The sequence below is a fragment of the Mercenaria mercenaria genome, chromosome 3, assembly GCF_021730395.1.
Source record: "Mercenaria mercenaria strain notata chromosome 3, MADL_Memer_1, whole genome shotgun sequence".
In the NCBI taxonomy this organism is placed as follows: Eukaryota; Metazoa; Mollusca; class Bivalvia; order Venerida; family Veneridae; genus Mercenaria; species Mercenaria mercenaria.
The window spans coordinates 10,875,751-10,896,698 of NC_069363.1; the positions used below are offsets into that span (position 1 = coordinate 10,875,751).

At 35.5% G+C, this 20,948-nt stretch overlaps 1 protein-coding gene across 9 annotated transcripts in view; it reads right to left on the minus strand.

Annotated features, from left to right (window-relative positions):
* The window catches only part of LOC123525455 (CAP-Gly domain-containing linker protein 4-like), a 78,591-nt gene that overhangs the window by 46,316 nt on the left and 11,327 nt on the right, over positions 1 to 20,948 (minus strand). For 5 of the 9 annotated variants that reach the window (XM_053537854.1, XM_045304513.2, XM_045304511.2 and 2 more), the window contains exons 1-2: positions 12,688 to 12,786; positions 8,618 to 8,903 (exon numbers count right to left, since the gene is read on the minus strand). In XM_053537854.1, coding sequence (XP_053393829.1) covers positions 8,618 to 8,903; positions 12,688 to 12,785 — 384 coding nt within the window. In that variant the 5' untranslated portion in view covers position 12,786. Of the gene's footprint in view, positions 1 to 8,617; positions 8,904 to 12,687; positions 12,787 to 17,310; positions 17,619 to 20,948 lie in introns of those variants that run through there. The other 4 variants (XM_053537855.1, XM_053537857.1, XM_053537858.1 and 1 more) reach the window with 2 other exon arrangements.

Below are 20,948 nucleotides of genomic sequence, written 5' to 3' on the forward strand. Positions count from 1 at the left end.
TCAAGTGATAAAGGTGTCAACCGGTACACCAAAGAGGTTTTGGGTTTGAGCAAAACTGGGGTAAGGACCACATCTCCTCGTATGATATCAGTACCAGCAAGGTTTTTCAAAAGGAAAGCTGACTAAAATGTGGTTCCAATGAATTGGAAAATTTCATCATAACTGTGCTAATTGAAATCAATTAGTTTAAACAACAAGAGCTGTCCGTAAGACAGCCAAGCTCGACTATTCGAAATATTGTCACAGAAGCAGGAAATTATTACCCAAAATGTTAAATATCAAAAGAGTTTTAAGTTCGAAACGGGACATAATTTGACCAAAATGCATATCAGAGTTATGGGACTTGATGCTATCAACTAGTTTAATAACCCCGAAGAAACATGTTAAGTTTCAATTCCATATCTGCATTAGTTTTGGAGATAGTAACTTGCATGTAAAACTTTAACCAGAATTTTCTAAGTCCAAAAGGGGGCATAATTTGCTCAAAATACAGGTTAAGAGTTATGGAACTTGACCCAGTGAGGTTGGTAACTGACCTAGAAAAAGAATAAATAAGTTTCAAAGCTATATGCCTTTTGGTAATAGCTGTATGTACTTGCACGCAAAACTTTAACCAGGATTTTCTAAGTCCAAAAGGGGGCATAATTTGCCCAAAATACATGTCAGAGTTATGGGACTTGATTCTATCAACTAGTTTTATAACCCCGAAGACACATGTGAAGTTTCAATTTAATATCTGCATTAGTTTTGGAGATAGTAACTTGCATGTAAAACTTTAACCAGGATTTTCTAAGTCCAAAAGGGGGCATAATTTGCTCAAAATACATGTCAGAGTTATGGGACTTGGCCCAGTGAGGTAGGTAATTGATCTAGAAAAAGAAAAAATAAGTTTCAAATCAATATGCCTTTTAGTAATAGCTGTATGTACTTGCACGCAAAACTTTAACCAGAATTTTCTAAGTCCAAAAGGGGGCATAATTTGGCCAAAATACATGTCAGAGTTATGGGACCTGACCCAGTGAGGTAGGTAATTGATCTAGAAAAAGAAAAAATAAGTTTCAAATCAATATGCCTTTTAGTAATAGCTGTATGTACTTGCACGCAAAACTTTAACCAAAATTTTCTAAGTACAAAAGGGGGCATAATTTGGCCAAAATGAAGGTCAGAGTTATGGGACTTGGTGCTATCAACTAGTTTTATAACCCCGAAGACACATGTGAAGTTTCAATTCAATATCTGCATTAGTTTTGGAGATAGTAACTTGCATGTAAAACTTTAACCAGAATTTTCTAAGTCCAAAAGGGGGCATAATTTGCTAAAAATACATGTTAGAGTTATGGAACTTGACCCAGTGAGGTTGGTAATTGACCTAGAAAAAGAATAAATAAGTTTCAAAGCTATATGCCTTTAAATGATAGCTGTATGTACTTGCAGTCAAAAACTTAACCAAGGTGTGACGCCGACGCCGACGCCGACACCGACGCCAGGGTGAGTAGAATAGCTAGACTATTCTTCGAATAGTCGAGCTAAAAATGCCAGAAACATCTTTACTATAATAATTTTTAGGTTTAAATTTTTTCATTCACTATTCCACTTGTTAATCTCCATAACAGCTGAACAAGAGAGTATTATTTGACATTACATCAACTTAAACACTGCTGAGGACCATACCCTGGCCTCTATAGCAAACCTACCCTCTCTTACCTTAGATCCTGAAGAAGTCCCTGGTCACAGGGTGGGACTAAAACATTGGGACTGTATGGCTAGCACTATATTAGATGATTTCATGATTAGTTTTAATGAAATCATTTCTTCTGTAAAGTCTAACAGTGAATCATCTTCCAGTGGGTTACTTTTGGGCTTAGAATCTTACTAAATCTTTACTCCTTTGTTTAACAAGAAGGTCATGATGACACTATATCACTCACCTGTTAAACTTGGCTTTAGAGTCATCAAGAATCTGACCAAGTTTCATGAAGATAGGGTCATAAATGTGGCCTCTACAGTGTTATCAAGCTTTTCCTTTGATTTGAGTGGTGATCTAGTTTTTGACTTAGGAATCATCAAGATAACATTCTTACCAAGTTTCATGAAGATAGGGTCATAAATATGGCCTCTAGGGTGTTAACAAGCTTTTCCCTTGATTTGACCTGGTGACCTAGTTTTTTACCCCATATGACCCAGTTTCAAACCTGGCCTAGAGATTATCAAGGTAAACATTCTGTGCAAGTTTGTATCAAATCAAAGCCTATATGAAACCTCTACATGGCTAAAAGGGCCAAAATTGAAAATTCTGCCCATTTAAGGGGCAGTAACTCTAGAACCCATGATGGAATCTAGCCGGTTTTCAAAAGGAACTGAAATCTTATTGCGACTTAAGTTGTGTGTAAGAGTGGTTAAAATCAATTGTAAACTGTCACTTCTATTGTGTTCACAAGGTAAAAATTAACAAATTTTGGCTCTTTCAAGGGTCAATCAGGGGCCGTTACTCTGGAATCTATAATTGGATCTGACATTCATCATGGAATTCAAGATCTATTGTTGTTAAAGATAGTTTGCAAGTTTGTATCAAATCAAAGCATAAATGAAGTCTCTATATGGCTGCAAAAGCCAAAATAGCAAATTTTGGCCCTTTAAGGGGCCATAACACTGAAACCCATGGTGGGATCTGGCCAGTTTTCATAATACACCGAGATATAATGCCAATACAAGTTGTGTGCAAGTTTGATTAAATTGATTGCAAAATGTGGTCTCTGTCGTGTTCACAAGAAATTGTGGATGGATGACGACGGACAGACAATGGACGAAGGGCGACCACAAAAGCTCACCTTGTCACTATGTGACAGGTGAGCTAATAAGATATCAAACAAAATAAAATGATAAAAAACTCCCAATTTTCTTACAAATTTAAGCATTAAATTCTGTTTATACTCTTTACTATTTATACAGTCTATTAGATAATATATAAATTGGATGATCATACAATAGAGTTCAAAAAGGGATAGTTTCTAATACTGATGCCAATATATTTGAAGGTTGATCACAAAACAGCAGAAAAATAATTCTAAATACCAGAATATTGCCAAGCCCCCCTAAACACATGTTGTACTGTAATTGTTGCAGTGGGAAATGGTGTTAACATATTCTCCTATCAATTATGTAACATCTTGCAGTTAATGAAACATAAAAACCAGCCACTATATACAACCATACAGCCTTGAGAAAAGATCCTATGCTAAGACTTTGTGGCACATAAGGTTGTCCTCTTTTACTACTTACTGGCAGTCTGCTGATACTGTCCAGTACATAATATACTAATGCAAAATAATATACTAATGCAAAATATGCAAAAAGTTTCCCCTGACGACTGCAAAATCTTCAAATTAATCAAAACTTCGACCTTCGCATTTTTATCTTTAATTTTTATTTTATAAATAGAGTAGGCAATTCTCTGTTTATTTTTCAGATTTTCAGCAAAAAATTATTTTATAGATTGGAAATATATTGTTTTATATCTTTTTCATCTTTTAAGATATTTTGGCATTAAAAGCCAGTTGATATCCTGATGTATCATTAATAAAGTCAAGGTCTTAAACCCCACACTTTTATACTGGTAATCAAGCTCAATTTCTCAAAAAAAATTTAAATAACTGCAATGTGGCATTGAGGCATTATTTTTACAAAATAGCACTTAAAAAGAATTTATTATTCTACATAATACACTTTAAAATCTGTTCCATCTACATGATTCTATTGTATGTCAGCCACCATATGTCACATGAATACATCCCGCAGGAATTTCAGCAATGCATTGTCATGCATAAATGAATTCCAACACCTGTTCAAATACATTGTATCATCCTTCTCGTCAGTTTACTGTGAAATCATTTCATTTCGTGGGCATAGAATTTTGTGGTTTCTGCAATAACCACAGGAAAGATAACTCTTACATACCACTGATTCAGGGTTTTGAAAAAATGTGTACAATGAAAAAAATTCAAATGCTTGCAAGAGTCTTTCAAGCCTATGGTAGCTCAACATATTGCACAGAGAGAACATGTATTTCTAAATGCTGGATTTTTCCTTTTAACAAGCTAGAAGAAGCAGCTTGTTAAAAGAAAAAATCCAAGGTCATGCGAGTATAATTATTTTCATACAGTGATAGTTTTGAGCATTGCCGGAAGGTGCATCTAACAGTCAGAAAGTCATTTCTCCACTGTTAGTGGTGAGAGACCATCATCTGATTGCTAACTTAAGTAGAAACACTACTTCAAAAATCCTACAATAAAGTTTTCCAGGTACAATGTAGTTGAAAAAAAAAAAAGAAACATTCTGTAAAAAAATAAATGTTGCAAGGATTTTGGAAGACTTTTCTCAAGGAACAACGAATAGCAACAGTTACTGACATCAATGTGACTTCAGCTCTCTGAAAAATTTACAAAGCATGATAGACACTAAATTTAAGCTGGACACGAAATATGATGGACAGATTTAACCTTGCTGTAAACCTTGACCTTAAACTTACAGACCAGGTTCATGTTCTCAGCACATTGTCTCATCACAAATTACCTACATGGTTTGTTTGAAGTCAATACCTTGAATGTTTAATAAGTTATACTCCGGACACAAAATATGACGGACAGATTTGACATTTAGGCTCAATCTGTGGCCCTGAATTTGACCTACAGACCCACTTCATGCAAGCTGCACACTGTCTCATCGCCACCTACCTACATGCCAAGTTTGAAGTCAATACCTTCCATGGTTATTTATTTATGCTTCAGACACTATATAATTATGATGGACAGTTTTGACCTTTCAGCTCAATTTGTGACCTTGACCTTTGACCTACAAAGCCGGTTCCAGTGCTCTGCATATTGTCTCATTGCCATCTACATATATGCCAAGTTAATACTTTGAATGGTTATAAGGTTATGCTCCGTACACGAATTATGACAGACGTACAGACAGACAAGACAGACGCAAGTGCTTTTAAATATTATGTTCCTTTTTTTTTAAAGTGTTTTTATTGCTACAAAATGGTTATTTCATGGGGATATGAATCTGTATATCTAAAAACAAAATATCAAATATCTGTGTATATAAATGAAAACATATTTCACCCCAGGACCATCTGCTGTTATATAACTGAAATACTGTTAAAAAAGATATGTCTCTTGACAACACTTGACTACTGTACAGTGGGTTATATTCACGGTGCCGAATGTTCGCATTTTTTGAAGAGTTTTGAAATCACGGTGTCTTAATTTTGCGGAAACTACTTCGACCATGAATAATAAACCTTGGTTGTAAACAACAGAAAGGGCAGTCACTCTTCCTAGACATGCAAATAATGATAAATAAATGGTAGATTGAAAATGAAAGAAGGATTTACATCGACACCTCCTTTGCGGAGAGCAGAATCGGTCTCACTGAACTATTGATTTGTTTTCTTGAAAATAAAACCAATAAAATATTTTTCTATTTGATGTTTCCTTTTTAAAATTTAAATATTTTTATGAATGAATAGAAAGCAATTTTCAATATCTCGGAATGGCATTTTCCAAAATGACATCAACTTCTCAATTCAGACCGATAACAAATGGTGTGATTGTCCTTTGTTAAACTTTATAGATGAAATGCCCAGTAATTGTCGGCAATTAACGTGACGTCTTGTGTCAGTTTTGTTGTTCAGTTTTATCTCTGTTAGAGATATAGTCGATCTTTTATTAGTATCATAAAATTCAGGATTTTTCATATTTCTTTCTTCAAAATACTATTAAATTTATATAAAACTAGAACTATCACTGAAGGTGGCGAATGTCCCCCCCGCACACACTGACATAGTACATTGCAATTTGACCCACACAATGTAAAGTAACGAATAACAAAGTTAGTATGCTGATGAGTAAAGTTTGTAATTGAGTGGTCTTCCTTGATGAAATGTGTATATTCGCGGTAACAAAAAAACGCGGTGTTTAGATTTCACACTGTCAATGTTGACCGCGAATATAGCGAAAATTAAACCTCCGCGAATATAACCCACTATACAGTATTCGGACAACTGATGTAAGTATGGGGTCAAAATATTACCAGAGATTTTCAGATTTCCAATTTCTATGTCAAAATAAAAAATCCTTGTCCTAGTTATGTAGTCTTGCCTTACATATGAAGACTATGATGGTAAACAAGTAGTCAAAGTTCCAAAGCCATAAAATTATTACGTCTAACAGTTTAGACAAAATATGGACTTGCTAAAAAATTGAACCAATTTCAAAGTCCAACAAGAGCTGTCACTAATGGTGACAAATGCCCCCTGCAGTGCCTTGACCTTTGACCTGGTGACCTTGACCTTTGACGTGGCGACCCCAAAGTCAATAGGGGTCGTGTACTCAATAAGTACTATTAGCATGTGAAGTTTGAAGGTCCTGGGTGAAGTGCTTTGCGAGTAAAGTGGCTTCATGCAAAAAGTTAACGTTGGCCCCTATGACCTTAACCTTTGACCTGGTGACCCCAAAGTCAGTAAGGGTCGTGTACTCGATGAGTACTAACAGCATGTGAAGGTCCTGGGTGCAGTGGTTCGCGTGTGAAGTGCCTTCATGCAAAAAGTTAACGTTGGCCCCTGTGACCTTGACCTTTGACCTGGTGACCACAAAGTCAGTATGGGTCATGTACTCAATGAGTACTATCAGCATGTGAAGTTTGAAGGTCCTGGGTGCAGTGGTTCGCGAGTTAAGTGCCTTCATGCAAAAAGTTAACTTGGCCCCTGTGACCTTGACCTTTGACCCCAAAGTCAGTAGGGGTTGTGTACTCGATGAGTACTATCAGCATGTGAAGTTTGAAGGTCCTGGGTGCAGTGGTTCGCGAGTAAAGTGCCTTCATGCAAAAAGTAAACGTTGGCCCCTGTGACCGTGACCTTTGACCTGGTGACCCCAAAGTCAGTAGGGGTCGTGTACTCGATGAGTATAATTATTATTATTATACCAGATTTATATAGCGCCCTTTTCATGATCAATTTCACGTTCAAAGGCGCTTTACATAGTTCAAATGCAGCCACACAGGGCGCATAATTCATCCTCTATTAGTATAGACACAACGATCTGACCAGAGGGTCAGAGTGAGACAAAGCCCCCACTACAGAGAGATCAGAAATCAGATACAGGCTTGTCCAGCTAACTTAGCCTAGCTCATTGCGAATAGACAGCCTGGTTCTTTAACATGCCCAGTGTATAGCACTGATACACGCAAGGATTGCCTGGGTTCATGTGACCAGTACACCTCTAGTTGGGTGGGAAACACTGAAAAGCGTTTCTGAAAATTCCCGAGTAGCTGCCGGGGATCGAACCCCTGACCTCAGGCCAGTGTGCAAACCACTGAGCTATCCGTCGACCACGGTGAGTACTATCAGCAGGTGAAGTTTGAAGGTCCTGGGTATATATATCAAAAGGTTTTGTCAAAATGTGGACTGGTACGAAAAACTTAACCAAAGTTTGACACCTACGCCCACACCGTGGTAAGTAGGATAGCTCTCCTTTTATTCTTCGTACAGTCCAGCTAAAAATGGTGTTAAACCAAAAACAAACATGGCAGTCTGAAAGACAGCTATATCTTCCCCTGCTGTTAGGGATAGTGAAAGGGTTGATGTATTGGGTGGGAGCATTGATTTTGTTAAGTATATTTTATAGTCCATGTATGAGGAAATCAATGAATCTGAAAATACTTCAAGGGCTTAAGGAGATACAGAGCAGACACAAAATGGAAGGCTCAAACCTTTGACCTTGAGTTGTGACTATGACCTTGAGCCAACATGGCTGACTCAAGAGTTCTGCACATCAGCTTGATGAGGTGGTCATTTGACCAAAGTTTCATGAAAATCCTTCAAGGAGTTTAGGAGATACAGAGCTCAAACTTTTGACCTCGAGTTGTGACCATGACCTTGAGTCAACACGGCTGACACATGAGTTCTGCACATTGTCTTGATGAGGTGATCATTTGACCCAACTTTCATGAAAATCTTTCAAGGGGTTTAGGAGATACAGCGCGGACACAAAATTGACGGCTCAAACCTTTGACCTTGAGCCAGTATGACTGACTCATGAGTTCTGCACATCATCTTGATGAGGTGATCACTTGATTCTTACAAGTAACATGAAAATCCTTCAAGGGATAAAGGAGATACAGAGTGAACACAAAATGTTACGGACAGACGGAAGAATGGAAGGACAGAAGGTGGACTGAGGCCATTCCTATAACCCCCCGTCACAAGTGGAAGGCTCAAACCTTTGACCTTGAGTTGTGACCTTGACCTTGAGCTGACATGGCTCATGACTCATGAGTTCTGCAAAGCTGATAATTTGACCAGTTTCATGAAAATCCTTCAAAGGGTTTAGGAGATACAAAGTGGACACAAAATGTTACGGACAGATGGAAGGATGGACAGAGACCATTCCTATATCCCCCCCCACCCCAGGAGGCCTTCCCTGTAATTGTTGATAAAATGCCCATTGCTTGATTTTGAATAGATCATAATGCTAGAATTTATAAACAATTATATCCTGCTTAAAAGCTATTTTACAACTTCTATCATTATGCTCATATCTAGTTCTTTATAGCTTACCTCATTTATCAGAAGGTCAAGATTAAGCTGTGTCTGTGGCGTCCATTGTCTCAATATTGCAAATATCTCCGGCACTTTTGTGTTTGGATTTACGAGGATGTCATGGCAACCTGGACATCCAGGGTCAAAAAAAGACAACTCTAGCTTCTGACAGTCTTCGCAGACTGGTGGGTCCACACAGGGATGTATCATTGGTCGGTTTCTACCAGAGGTAACTTTCTCAGGTTTTGATTGGTTAAGAGGCCGTAATGGTGGCCTATCCTCATTGCATTCTTCTAATGTCATACTGCAATATAGAAGGAAAATGTCAAATTCATAATTTTGTCTGTAAAACACACATGTTCCCTAGAGGCAATTTTGTACATTGTGAACTGACCTTTAATCAAATTACCTCAAAAACATTTGGGGTCATCTACTCTACTGACTATTGACAATCATGTACTAAGACTGACAGTCAAAGTGTTCTTACTTAAATGAGTGGAAAACAGTTTCAAACTAGATGTCACTCTTGATCTTTGACCTTCTAATCCTCAAATTAATGCAAGCCATCAACTAACCACAGGCAGCCATCCTATGAAGTGTTACAACAGTAGCCAGAAGTTTTCTTTAGTTATTAACCTTTACCCTAAACTTTACTAAATTTAACTTTACTAATTTCTAAAATGAACTGGTCCATTATTCAATTTGGGCAGTACCATTAATCATTTGAAGGTGTGTTTACTGAAAATTAACTGACTGAATAGCAAACAGCGCAGACCATGATTAGCCTGCACAGAAGTGCAGGCTGATCTTGGTCCGCACTGGTCACAAAGGCAGAATCACTTGGCCAGCAGCAGGCTAAAAGTTAAGCAGAAACCATTTTTTAGTCTCAAGGCCACTGTGACCTTGATTTACTGATCCCAAAATAATTATAGAATCTGACTGACCAGTCATAATATCACTTCTGACAGATCGGTCATACTAGTTTCTGACTGACAGTCAGAATGCTACATTTTAATTTGATGCCATTTCCCACAAAATGTAATGCAGGTTTTTATTTTATGCTCTCCAGTGAAATGCTGAAACTTATCAGTGAAACAATATCATTTTTATTTTTCACTGGTACGGAACTACACTTGAACTTGCGAAAGAATATGAATCATAAATAATAGAAAAGTCCTTTCAAAATATACTTCAGTAAAGATGTATAGAAAGAGTAACAGGATCATAAATATATTATATATTCTATCATAATAAAATGTAAAAGAAATCGGGAAACATAATAGAACTATTTACAGTTTTTGTACAAAGATATCCTGACGTCACAACATTTAAAATTACAACTGTAATTAAACTTTTGAACTATACGCGTCAAAAACAGGTATTAAAATACAAATTTATAAAACATATTCTGTCGCCTTCATACTTTATTTTTGTTTCAGAATTAGATGTTTCAGTTTATTATTTGAAAATTAAATAATGGATTTGTTTCTATGTCAGTACACATTTACAACACATGAATTTTCAAACCTTTTCAGTTAATAACAAAAACTACAACAACAACAACAACACATGTTAGCATGCAGTTGAAATTAGTCGACTTTTAAGCACACAAAAAAAAATCGTAAGTTAAATGATACAACCTTAAATTGTTAATATCACAAGTTTACATGAACATAATAAAGTAATAAGTTATAATACTTCAAACGTCAAGCTGGATGGCTTCCTCACATGAAGAATTCAACGCCCCGAGTAAGGCTCGAACCCATATCGATGAGGGGCTACAGGTCGGTGGTTCTACCCAGGTGCCCGCTCGTGATGAAATAATGCACGGAGAGACACCTGGGGTCTTCCTCCACCGTTAAAGCTGGAAAGTTGCCATAATTATGACCTATCATGTGACTGTGCGATGTTAAATCCAACCAAAAACTGCCAAGTCGAAAAGGGGCAAAGTTTTGTTAAAAAGCAAAATTGATTTATGGTACCTGTGCAATACAATTAAGTCAGTTTATCACAGTGAATAAGTGTGTGAAGTTTTTATCATTTGCCTCGAGTGGTTACTGAGATACCAGCTTACATACACAAACTTAACCAAACCCGGACAAGGATGCGGACGCCGACCCACGTGTAAGTCCAATAGCTCTGCCTATTTTTCGAAAAGTCAAGCAAATGGAAAAAATTCTGTGAAGTCTGATCTGATAGGAAAAATTTTGACAGAATTGTAGTACATGTATTATTACTGGTATAAAAAAGACAGACTTTCATCTAAAATTTTGGTAAATATACAGTACTGAAAATTTATAGGGGCACAAGTCCAGATCTATTTCATTTATTTTTAAAATACATGAAGTATTTTCATTTCTCAGTAATTTTAAACCAATAAAAGCCAAGTGACATAAAATGTTTTGGGCAGTATTTATATATTGTTACATATGTAATAAATCTCTCAAAAGCATTATTCACACAGTAAAAAGTTTTTGATGCAGACATTTAGCTTTAATTAAATTACCGGTAATAATCGTAAGAAAATCAACTTAACTAATACTGATTTATGATACTCTATAGACTTATCCACGTTTCCTGGAGTTGAAACATAAATCTAGTGGTGAGTTCCTTTAATGTATTACAATGTTAATCAAAAGCTTTTAGGTCAGTAGAACTCATTTTGCAATCACAACAGATCAGAAAAGTTAGTCTACAGCAAACTTTTTATTGAATATGATACTTAGAGGATACATGTACAATCAAACCTGTATTAAGCAACTGGCCAAGGGACATGTGGGAATATGAATTAAATGTCATTTCACAGCCTGCTTAATTAATACAGGTGGCCACTACTGCAACTTTAGCTGTATAAGAAGTTTATCTTGGTCTTTAAACCATATCAAGCATACTAAGGGGCATATTGTGACTTCCCAGTTTAACTATCGGTTAAAGACCCTACATACCTATATTTGGTCACTTTGTCAGTAATCACAGACTAGCAAAGGGTAACAAAACCAGAACTGCCAATCTCAAAGGTAAATGTTAGATTTTTCATGTTGCTTACATTATAAGCTACAAAGCTTTTGTGCAACCACCATGGTATCCAGTAACAGATACTAACATGTAGCTCATTTAATTTTTCCTCATGGCATAACCCTCTAAATACTGAATGCTAAGCAAGACAGCTACAAGTTATCTAAAGAATTTTTACTGCAACTAAGCTTAGAGTGTTCCTGGATTCTCTACCAGTACAAACCTGTTCTCTGCAAGTAACTGCCAACTTCTCCACATGAATAAGAGGCAGAGAATGAATGATTTCAGGCACAATGTCTTTTATCGAATCATCACGATTTATGGAGAACATGGGCACTGCCCAGGAAGCGAATTCACAACCTCACAATTCATAGATTTGCACTCTCTCTATTGAGCTAAAGGGGGTGCGCTCTGAAGAAACTTGAGACCTGGTACAACCAAGGGTGCTACAGATCAAGTCACATGAAGATTCATAAAGCAGTCAGATACAAGATGTTGTTTAAAGATTTTTCTATTTTTAGCTCTGGCAGACCCTTAAGGGTACAACATTTGAACAAATTTGAGAGGTCAATGCAAAGATGCTACATGCCAATTTTGGATGCTCCATTAAGCATTTCATGAGAAGAATATCAAGAAGTTAATAGATATTCAACTGCTAAAAGGAAACCATTTGAACAAACTTTATTGAAATCCATGGCATACAAGGATGCTAAAGATTTAGTGAGGTAACCTTTTAGTTCACCCAAATTTTTTTTTGAGGTGAGCTAAAAATGTAGTAAAGATTCACAATTCTTTGTACTTCAGAATCTGAAATAAATTTCTACATCTTCTTTTAAATGTCAGCTTTTCTTCTGTCATGGTATTTGGTCTTGCATACACTGCACTTATCTTTTGATATATAGTCAGACATGATGGTGACTGACCATTACACTAATTTGTCTTACCATACTGCATTTATGTTTTTCTTAGACAATAAAAGCAACAACAACAAAATGTTAGGGCCGTTAGACAGGTGAGAATGTGTTAATTCAAACTATACTCCCTCATCCAAAGCAACGAAAGCAAAGCAATACCGGCATTTCCAGCAAACATTGTGAGGAGCCGTTCTCTGAGAATCAACTCCATTCTCAACGCAAGGAGATCGCCGCAAGTTGCCGCTCAATTCCTTCATTCTAAGTTTAAAAAACCACAACAAAATTTGTTCTATGTTACTATTACTCTGCCAATAAAAACTACCCCATCACCAGAAACTACTTGTACTATTTAATCAAACAGAAACTGCAAATTAACTCCTTTGAGGTAATTGAATGCTTCATTTCCTTCAATATCCCATCAATTAAACTTCCCTATAAAGTTTATACTGGTATTCCTAAATATCTTAGTTTATTACACCAAATTTGTACACTGTTATATTTAAAACACTGTCCTTTACTGTACACAGGTCAACCATAAAATCCTTATTATTTTATCGACACTCAGCAAGTAATTAAAAGTTGAAAAGTCAATCTTAATCCTTCAGCATACAAAAATTATGAAATATCTTTAAGTACAGAAATAATGCCCTGGATTAGAAAATACCAAAATTTATATTATTAATAGAACAGGGTAAAATGATAGTGCCCTGGTTTTAAAAACCATGTAATAATAATGTTTATTGTTCATTATAATATTATTTCATTCAAATGCCAGATAATAACATGATCCATGATTTTTTTTAGATTGATTAAATAAAAGGTTACCTATGTTTACGTTGAATCAGGTATCATGTTTCATATCAGTCAAATTATGAGCCAGTAATTATAAACATGATAAACTGTTGATAAAATTCCTATCTGATTCATCTATTGAACCTATTTGTTTATTGTACAGGCAAACAGGGGCACTTTATTTTCAAAATCAATAAAACAAAAACCTGAAAGAACAATAAAATAAGAATACCTCACCCCTACATCTACTTTTTTCTTGACCGAAGAAAATAGTTTCAGCATTAATTCTATTCACCATAATCATAACACAGAGGTGTGTGTATGTGGGGAGATTGAGGGGGGCAGAAGAGTAGGGGGGATGGGATCCATGCCTCACAATATACTTCAATATACCAAAACATTTTAAACTGATTGCAGTATCTGTAAAGTATACCAGGAACACCGCCTACAGGTCAGAATTTTTTTTTTTTTTTTGATTTTTTTTTATTAAGGGAGACTTTTCGGAAATTATTTTTGTGTCAAAAAATAAATACAAACTAGAGCTATCACTAAAGGTGATGAATGTACCCCACGCATGCACTGACAGTACATTGCAATTTGACGCACACAAGATTGCATAATTATGTGGACTGTATGTATATAGAATGTATGTATACAGTATAGTAACAAAAAACAAAGTCCCATAACTATGCAGAATATTTATCTAAAAGAATGTAACATGCACCATGCACAACTAGGGTTGGTACTGATCACTTGTGTGAAGTTTCATTAAATTGTGTCAAGGGGATGAGGAGATATGGTGCGCACAAGATTGTGTCTATGTATATAGTATAGTAACAAAAAAAAAACAAAGTCCCATAACTCTGCAAATTTTTTTTCTGAAAGAACCTAACATGCCCCATGCACAACTACTGTTGTTACTGATCACTTGTGTGAAGTTTCATTAAACTGTGTCAAGGGGATGAGGAGAGATGGTGTGCACACGATTGTGTCTATGTATATAGTATAGTAACAAAAAAACAAAGTCCCATAACTCTGCAAATTTTTTTTCTAAAAGAACCTAACATACCCCATGCACAACTACTGTTGGTACTGATCACTTGTGTGAAGTTTCATTAAATTGTGTCAAGGGGATGAGGAGAGATGGTGCGCACAAGATTGTGTCTATGTATATAGTATAGTAAGAAAAAAACAAAGTCCCATAACTCTGCAAATTTTTTTTCTAAAAGAACCTAACATGCCCCATGCACAACTACTGTTGGTACTGATCACTTGTGTGAAGTTTCATTAAATTGTGTCAAGGGGATGAGGAGAGATGGTGCGCACAAGATTGTGTCTATGTATATAGTATAGTAACAAAAAAACAAAGTCCCATAACTCTGCAAATTTTTTTTCTAAAAGAACCTAACATGCCCCATGCACAACTACTGTTGGTACTGATCACTTGTGTGAAGTTTCATTAAATTGTGTCAAGGGGATGAGGAGAGATGGTGCGCACAAGATTGTGTCTATGTATATAGTATAGTAACAAAAAAACAAAGTCCCATAACTCTGCAAGTTTTTTTCTAAAAGAACCTAACATGCCCCATGCACAACTACTGTTGGTACTGATCACTTGTGTGAAGTTTCATTAAATTCTGTCAAGGGGATAAGGAGAGATGGTGCGCACAAGATTGCGTCTACGGACAGACGGACAGACAGACAGACAGACGGACAGACAGACAGACAGACAACCTGAAACCAGTATACCCCCCCTTACAACTTTGTTGTCGGGGGGTACAATAAGGGGATTATGCCTTCAGAGCATCAGTAAGTTGATTTCTAACATCACTGGCCATGTTTAAAGCATAAAAAGCTATTATTTTTGTGTCAAAAAATGAATACAAATAAGGGGGTTATGCCTTCAGAGCATCAGTAAGTTGATTTCTAACATCACTGGCCATGTTTAAAGCATAAAAAGCGCAGTTTTCAACTTTTTGTTAAAAAGTTGAAAAAAATATTCTCCAAGGCCATAAAAACATTTAGGGTCGGAAGAGACAGATCTATACATGTAGTGGTCTCACTACATGTAGTGGTCTCAGAGCCTCCACTGGGCCTCGGAAAGTTGTAGCCACATTTAGAGAGGAACTGCTTAACTGAAGCTGAATTGCTGAAATTTGACCAGATTTTAACAAAATTCTTGTAGTCACTTTCAAAAATCTGTAGCCACTTCTTTGAATCTGTAGCACTGGCGAATGGCAGAGGAGGCCCTGGTGGTCTAAACAGGCAAGTTTGTTTTACATATTCAGCTTAACATACACTGTCAATGTTAACCTTTAGCCTGCTGGGGGCAAGTGGTTTTGCCTTAGTGAACAGTGCAGACCATGATCAGCCTCCACTTCCTTGCTATTCAGTCCGTAAATTTTCAGTTAACATCCCTTTAAATAATAAGTGGTACTGCCCAAATTGAATGATGGACCAGTCCATTTTAGAAATTTAGCAAAATAACGGTTAAAACAGGAAACAAAACTAACAATCTTTAAAGCCAGGTGGTTTCTATTTAGAGGAGATCTTTAACAGAGGTTAAGTGCTTCCCAAATTAAAAAAAAAAATATGCATAAATCTGGAGACGTGATTTTCAACAAGAGCTGTCCGTAAGACAGCGCGCTCCACTATTTGGGGATTTGACAGTAAAATGAATATATGTCTCAATAAGAGACCTCTACTTTGAAAGGAAGATACACCAAGGGGCATAATTCTGTCAAGAACACAAATTAAAGTTATTGGGATTGTTACCACACATGCAGATGATGATTTTAGTTTCAAGTCATTATCTTATATAGTACCAAAGTTATGTCCAGAAAACGAAGTTTGTTAAAAAATTTAAGTATGAAAGGGGCATAATTTTGTCAAAAATACAAATTAGAGTTATGGGGATTGTTACCACACATGCAGATGATGATGATAAAGATACATTTTAAGTTTCAAGTCTTTATCTTATATTGCATTAAAGTTATATCCAGAAAGCGAAGACTGCAAAAAACTTTAAGTACAAAAGGGGCATAATTCTGTCAAAAATACAATTAGAGTTATAGGGTTTGTAAACACACATGCAGATGATGATTATAAACAAATACTTTAAATTTCAGGTCATTATCATTAAAGTACCAAAGATATGTCTATAAACGAAGCTTTCGAAAAAATTTAACATGAAAATAATTCCAAGTATAACAACTTTGTGACCTTGACCTTGGGTATAATGGGCCCAGCCCCTGCACATACTTTGTTTGTATGCTGGACAATGTTTATGTGAACTTACAGTAAGATATAAGCAATAGTAACAAAGATATGACAGAAAAACGAAGGTTGCCGAAAAACTTTAACCTTAAAAATAACCTAAGTATAACACCTTGGTGACCTTGACCTTGGGTATAATGGGCTCAGCTCCTACACATACTTTGTATGTATACTGGACAATGCTTATGTGAACTTACAGTAATATATAAGCAATAGTAAAAAGAAATGACAGAAAAACAAAGGTTGCAGAAAAACTTTAACCTTAAAAATAACCTAAGTAAAACACCTTGGTGACCTTGACATTGGGTATAATGGGCTCAGCCCCTATTCATACTTTGTTTGTATACTGGACAATGTTTATGTGAAATTACAGTAAGATATAAGCAATAGTAACAAAGATATGACAGAAAAACAAAGGTTGCCGAAGGTCACGCCGACGCCAACGCCGGGCGAGTAGAATAGCCCCCCTATTCTCCGAATAGTGGAGCTAAAAAGAAGGAACAAAAACAAAGGTTGCCGAAGGTCACGCCGACGCCAACGCCGGGGCGAGTAGAATAGCCCCCCTATTCTCCGAATAGTGGAGCTAAAAAGAAGGAACAAAAAAAACAACACTTTTTGTTTATAATAAACACACTTGTTTAAACCAAAAGTATGACAAGTTTCTGCTTAAAAGTCCTGAGAAGTCAAAATTTGTGATAACTCAATGCTACCTACCAATTCAAGATTTTTTTTTAATAATTCTCTCTTCCCTAGTGATTAAAATTCAGTATATCCTCATGTACAAAAACTCATCAAATACATGTATATCCTATAATTATATTTAATACTTCCTTTTCTTGATAAAGTCAGAAGTTATGGTTTTGTATTTTTCACTACTACCATATCTAAAACTTCCTTTTTTTCATGAAATAACAGAAAACACATCACTAGAACAATGATCAACATTTGTATATTTTTACCATTACATACATACACTAGTACAAAAATTTAAGTTTTATTTCCTTATTACAATATAAGTATGCAGTGCATGTTTACAAACACTTAAGATTTAAAGTGTACTCTGGTGTACACATCCTTTAACTGAAGTGGTTTTCGTCATCAATACTAGGGAGTATATTCTCCACTGCTATGATACAATGTTTAATATATAATATATAAAACCTAACAGCTGTCAGACTACATCTATCATATTCTATAAAAACAGAAGTTAATTAAAATTTCAATATATCATCTATATTCCACAGTGAGTTAAGCTCATGGGCAGGGGTTAACTCTTTAGTCACAACTTATCATACCTTCCTTATGGAAGAGTTTCCAGTTTGTAATGGTAGTGCAGAATGAGCAGGGCAAATAAGTGATCATGTAAGTATGACAGTACACCCTACCTGCTACCCTGGTGTGTTTAGCTGAACTCAAGGAAATTTAAAGTATGCTAAATCTGTCAATGAAAGGAAAGAAGTTTTCTTGCAAAGGGAGATAATGACCTAACTAAAACTGCTTCATTTTCCTTAAGTTGGAGCTCTTTGATTCCTATAGAGTAGTGACAGTTTAATTTTCACTAATATCTGCATACACAGCAAATTTCAAATTTCAAATGCGAGACTCCAGCAGAAATGTAATAATAAATAAATTGTGCTGCAATTAGTATAACATTTAAATTTTTTTCCAATCATTTGTGGTACCTTAAAATGGAAAAAATATATAATTACAATTATTGTGATAATTAAACCTGATATTTAGAGAAAAAATCATGAATCCCCTTTCCTAACTGTTTAAGAGAATGACCATCAGAACAAGAAATATTGGTAAAACCAATATACAGTTTGTATGCTCCTCGAAATTTGCATATAAAAAGAACAAATGTGGAATTTACTGACCCAAGGCACATATAGTTTAAAGGGCAACATCTTACTGAAAACTGATTCCAATGGATAATGAAGAAAATATGCACACCTCCTCTTGAGAGTGAAAAGTCCTATGAATTTTTGCTGAATTCCAGGCAGTGGTTGCTAAGAAATATCCAGACTATGATGGCTCTTTAGTTTACTAATATTGAATAATCAAACGGCAATATATCAGTGAAAATCATCCAACCAAAACATGAAGATAATATATGTGCATTTCCTCTTGTTAGTAAAGCTTCCTATGAAGTATCCATGGTTGCTGAGAAATATTCAGGACAATAATTGTACTATTAGTAAACTAAAATCAAAGGGCAATAACTAGATAAAAAAAATCAACTGATCGGAACACGAAGATAACATGCATATCTCTTCTTGACAGTGAAATTTCTTATGAAGTTTCATTAAATTCCAACCAGTGGTTCCTGAGAAATACTCCGGACAAGAATTGTACTACATGTAACAGTATACTATTCACTATTGTTGAATAATTAAAGGGCAATAACTGGGTGAAAAATCATCCACCCTAACATGAAGACAATATGCGCATTTCCTCTTAAAGGTGGATAATCAGATTTTGGCCATGTAACGGATTTGTTCGAAACTTTAGCATCTGATCATTTACACTCATTTATGTTCACTTAACACTTAATACAAATTAGATTTTCACTGGAGGTATTTTTAAAATTTCATTTTCCTATCCCGGTTGCCCAACCAAGATAGAGTTATTTTATCATAAGTATAAATTTGATAAACATACTTTGCCTAAGGAAATGTATAAATATTAAACATATTGTAATATATTTGTAAAATATTTGCATTAAAAATTATGTATTTAGATGGAATTCATTAGAAACGCAAGTTTGAAAAATTATTATTACCTCCCTTTGCCTATCTTGGTTGCGCAACCAAGATAGATTGGAAATAAGTGAATTCAGAAGCTACACACAGCTTTAAAACTTGCATTTTGGTTCAGATTGTTCAATAGTTGATATGTCTATCAGATGCAAATGTAAGACTAGACATTGTATCGAAATAAAAAGAAATACCCAGCTTTTTATATACTTTCATATTAAAGGGGAGTAATTACAAAATTTTATAAAAATAATAAAATATACATTTCAAATAGGAATCTAACTCTATGTAATCGGTCTTTTTGTTCCTTAAATAATTCTCTACCAGAATATACAAAAAGTAAAAAATGTCATTAAATGTTGATTAAATGTGATTGACCACCTTTAAAGGCGTACGCTAGAATTCCCTGTATATGAGATGGGCGAAAATTTTCCCAATAACAGAATTTCTTTAAACTTTGGATATTGAAGGACAATCATCTAAGAAACAAAAAAATGCAATAAAAATCATAGGTCACTGGATTCGAAAAAGAGTTATCTGCCCTTGAAAACGTCATTTTTGGGGGAAATGCCGTTTTCAAGGGCAGATAACTCTTTTTCGATACCGGTGACCTATGATTTTTATTGCATTTTTTTGTTTCTTAGATGATTGTCCTTCAATATCCAAAGTTTGAAGAAATTCTGTTACTGGGAAAATTTTCGCACCAAATTCTAGCATACGTCCTTAATAGGAAAGCTTCCTGTGAAGTATAGCTAAATTCCAACCAGTGGTTGCTGAGAAATACTACAGACAAGATTTGTACTATTGGTGAATAATCGAAGGGCAAAAACTGGGTGAAAAATCATCCAACCAGAACATGATGACAACATGCGCATCTCTTCTTGATAGTGAAGCTTCCTATGAAGTTTCATTAAATTCCAACCAGTGGTTCCTGAGAAATACTCCAGACAAGAATTGTACTATAGTATACTACTGTTGAATAATCAAAGGGCAATAACTCAATAAAAAAATTATCAGAGTGGAACACGAGGATAATATGCATATCTCCTCTTAATAGCAAAGCTTTCTGTGAAGTATGGCTAAATTCCAACCTGTGGTTCCTGAGAAATACTCCAGACAAGAACTGTACTATTGTATACTACTGCTGAATAAGCAAAGGGCAATAACTCTGTGAAAAATCATCCCACCAAAACATGAAGACAATACATGTATGTGCATCTCCTCTTAATAGTGATCGCGAAGCTTCCTATGAAGTTTCGCTAAATTCCAACCATGTTTACTATTGTTGAGTAATCAAAGGGCCATTATTGGGCAAAAAATCATCCAACCGGAACATAAAAATAATATGCGCATCTCCTCTTGATAGTACAGCTTCCTATGAAGTATGGCTAAATTCCAACCAGCGGTTGCTGAGAAATACTTCTAACAAAAATTGTACTATTATAAGTATACTACTGTTGAACAATCAAAGGGCAATAACTGGGTGAAAAATAATCCAACCAGAACATGAAGAAAATATCTGCACCTCCTGTTGATAGGTGAAGCTTCTTATGAAGTTTCTCTCTAAATTCCAACCTGTGGTTGCTGAGAAATACT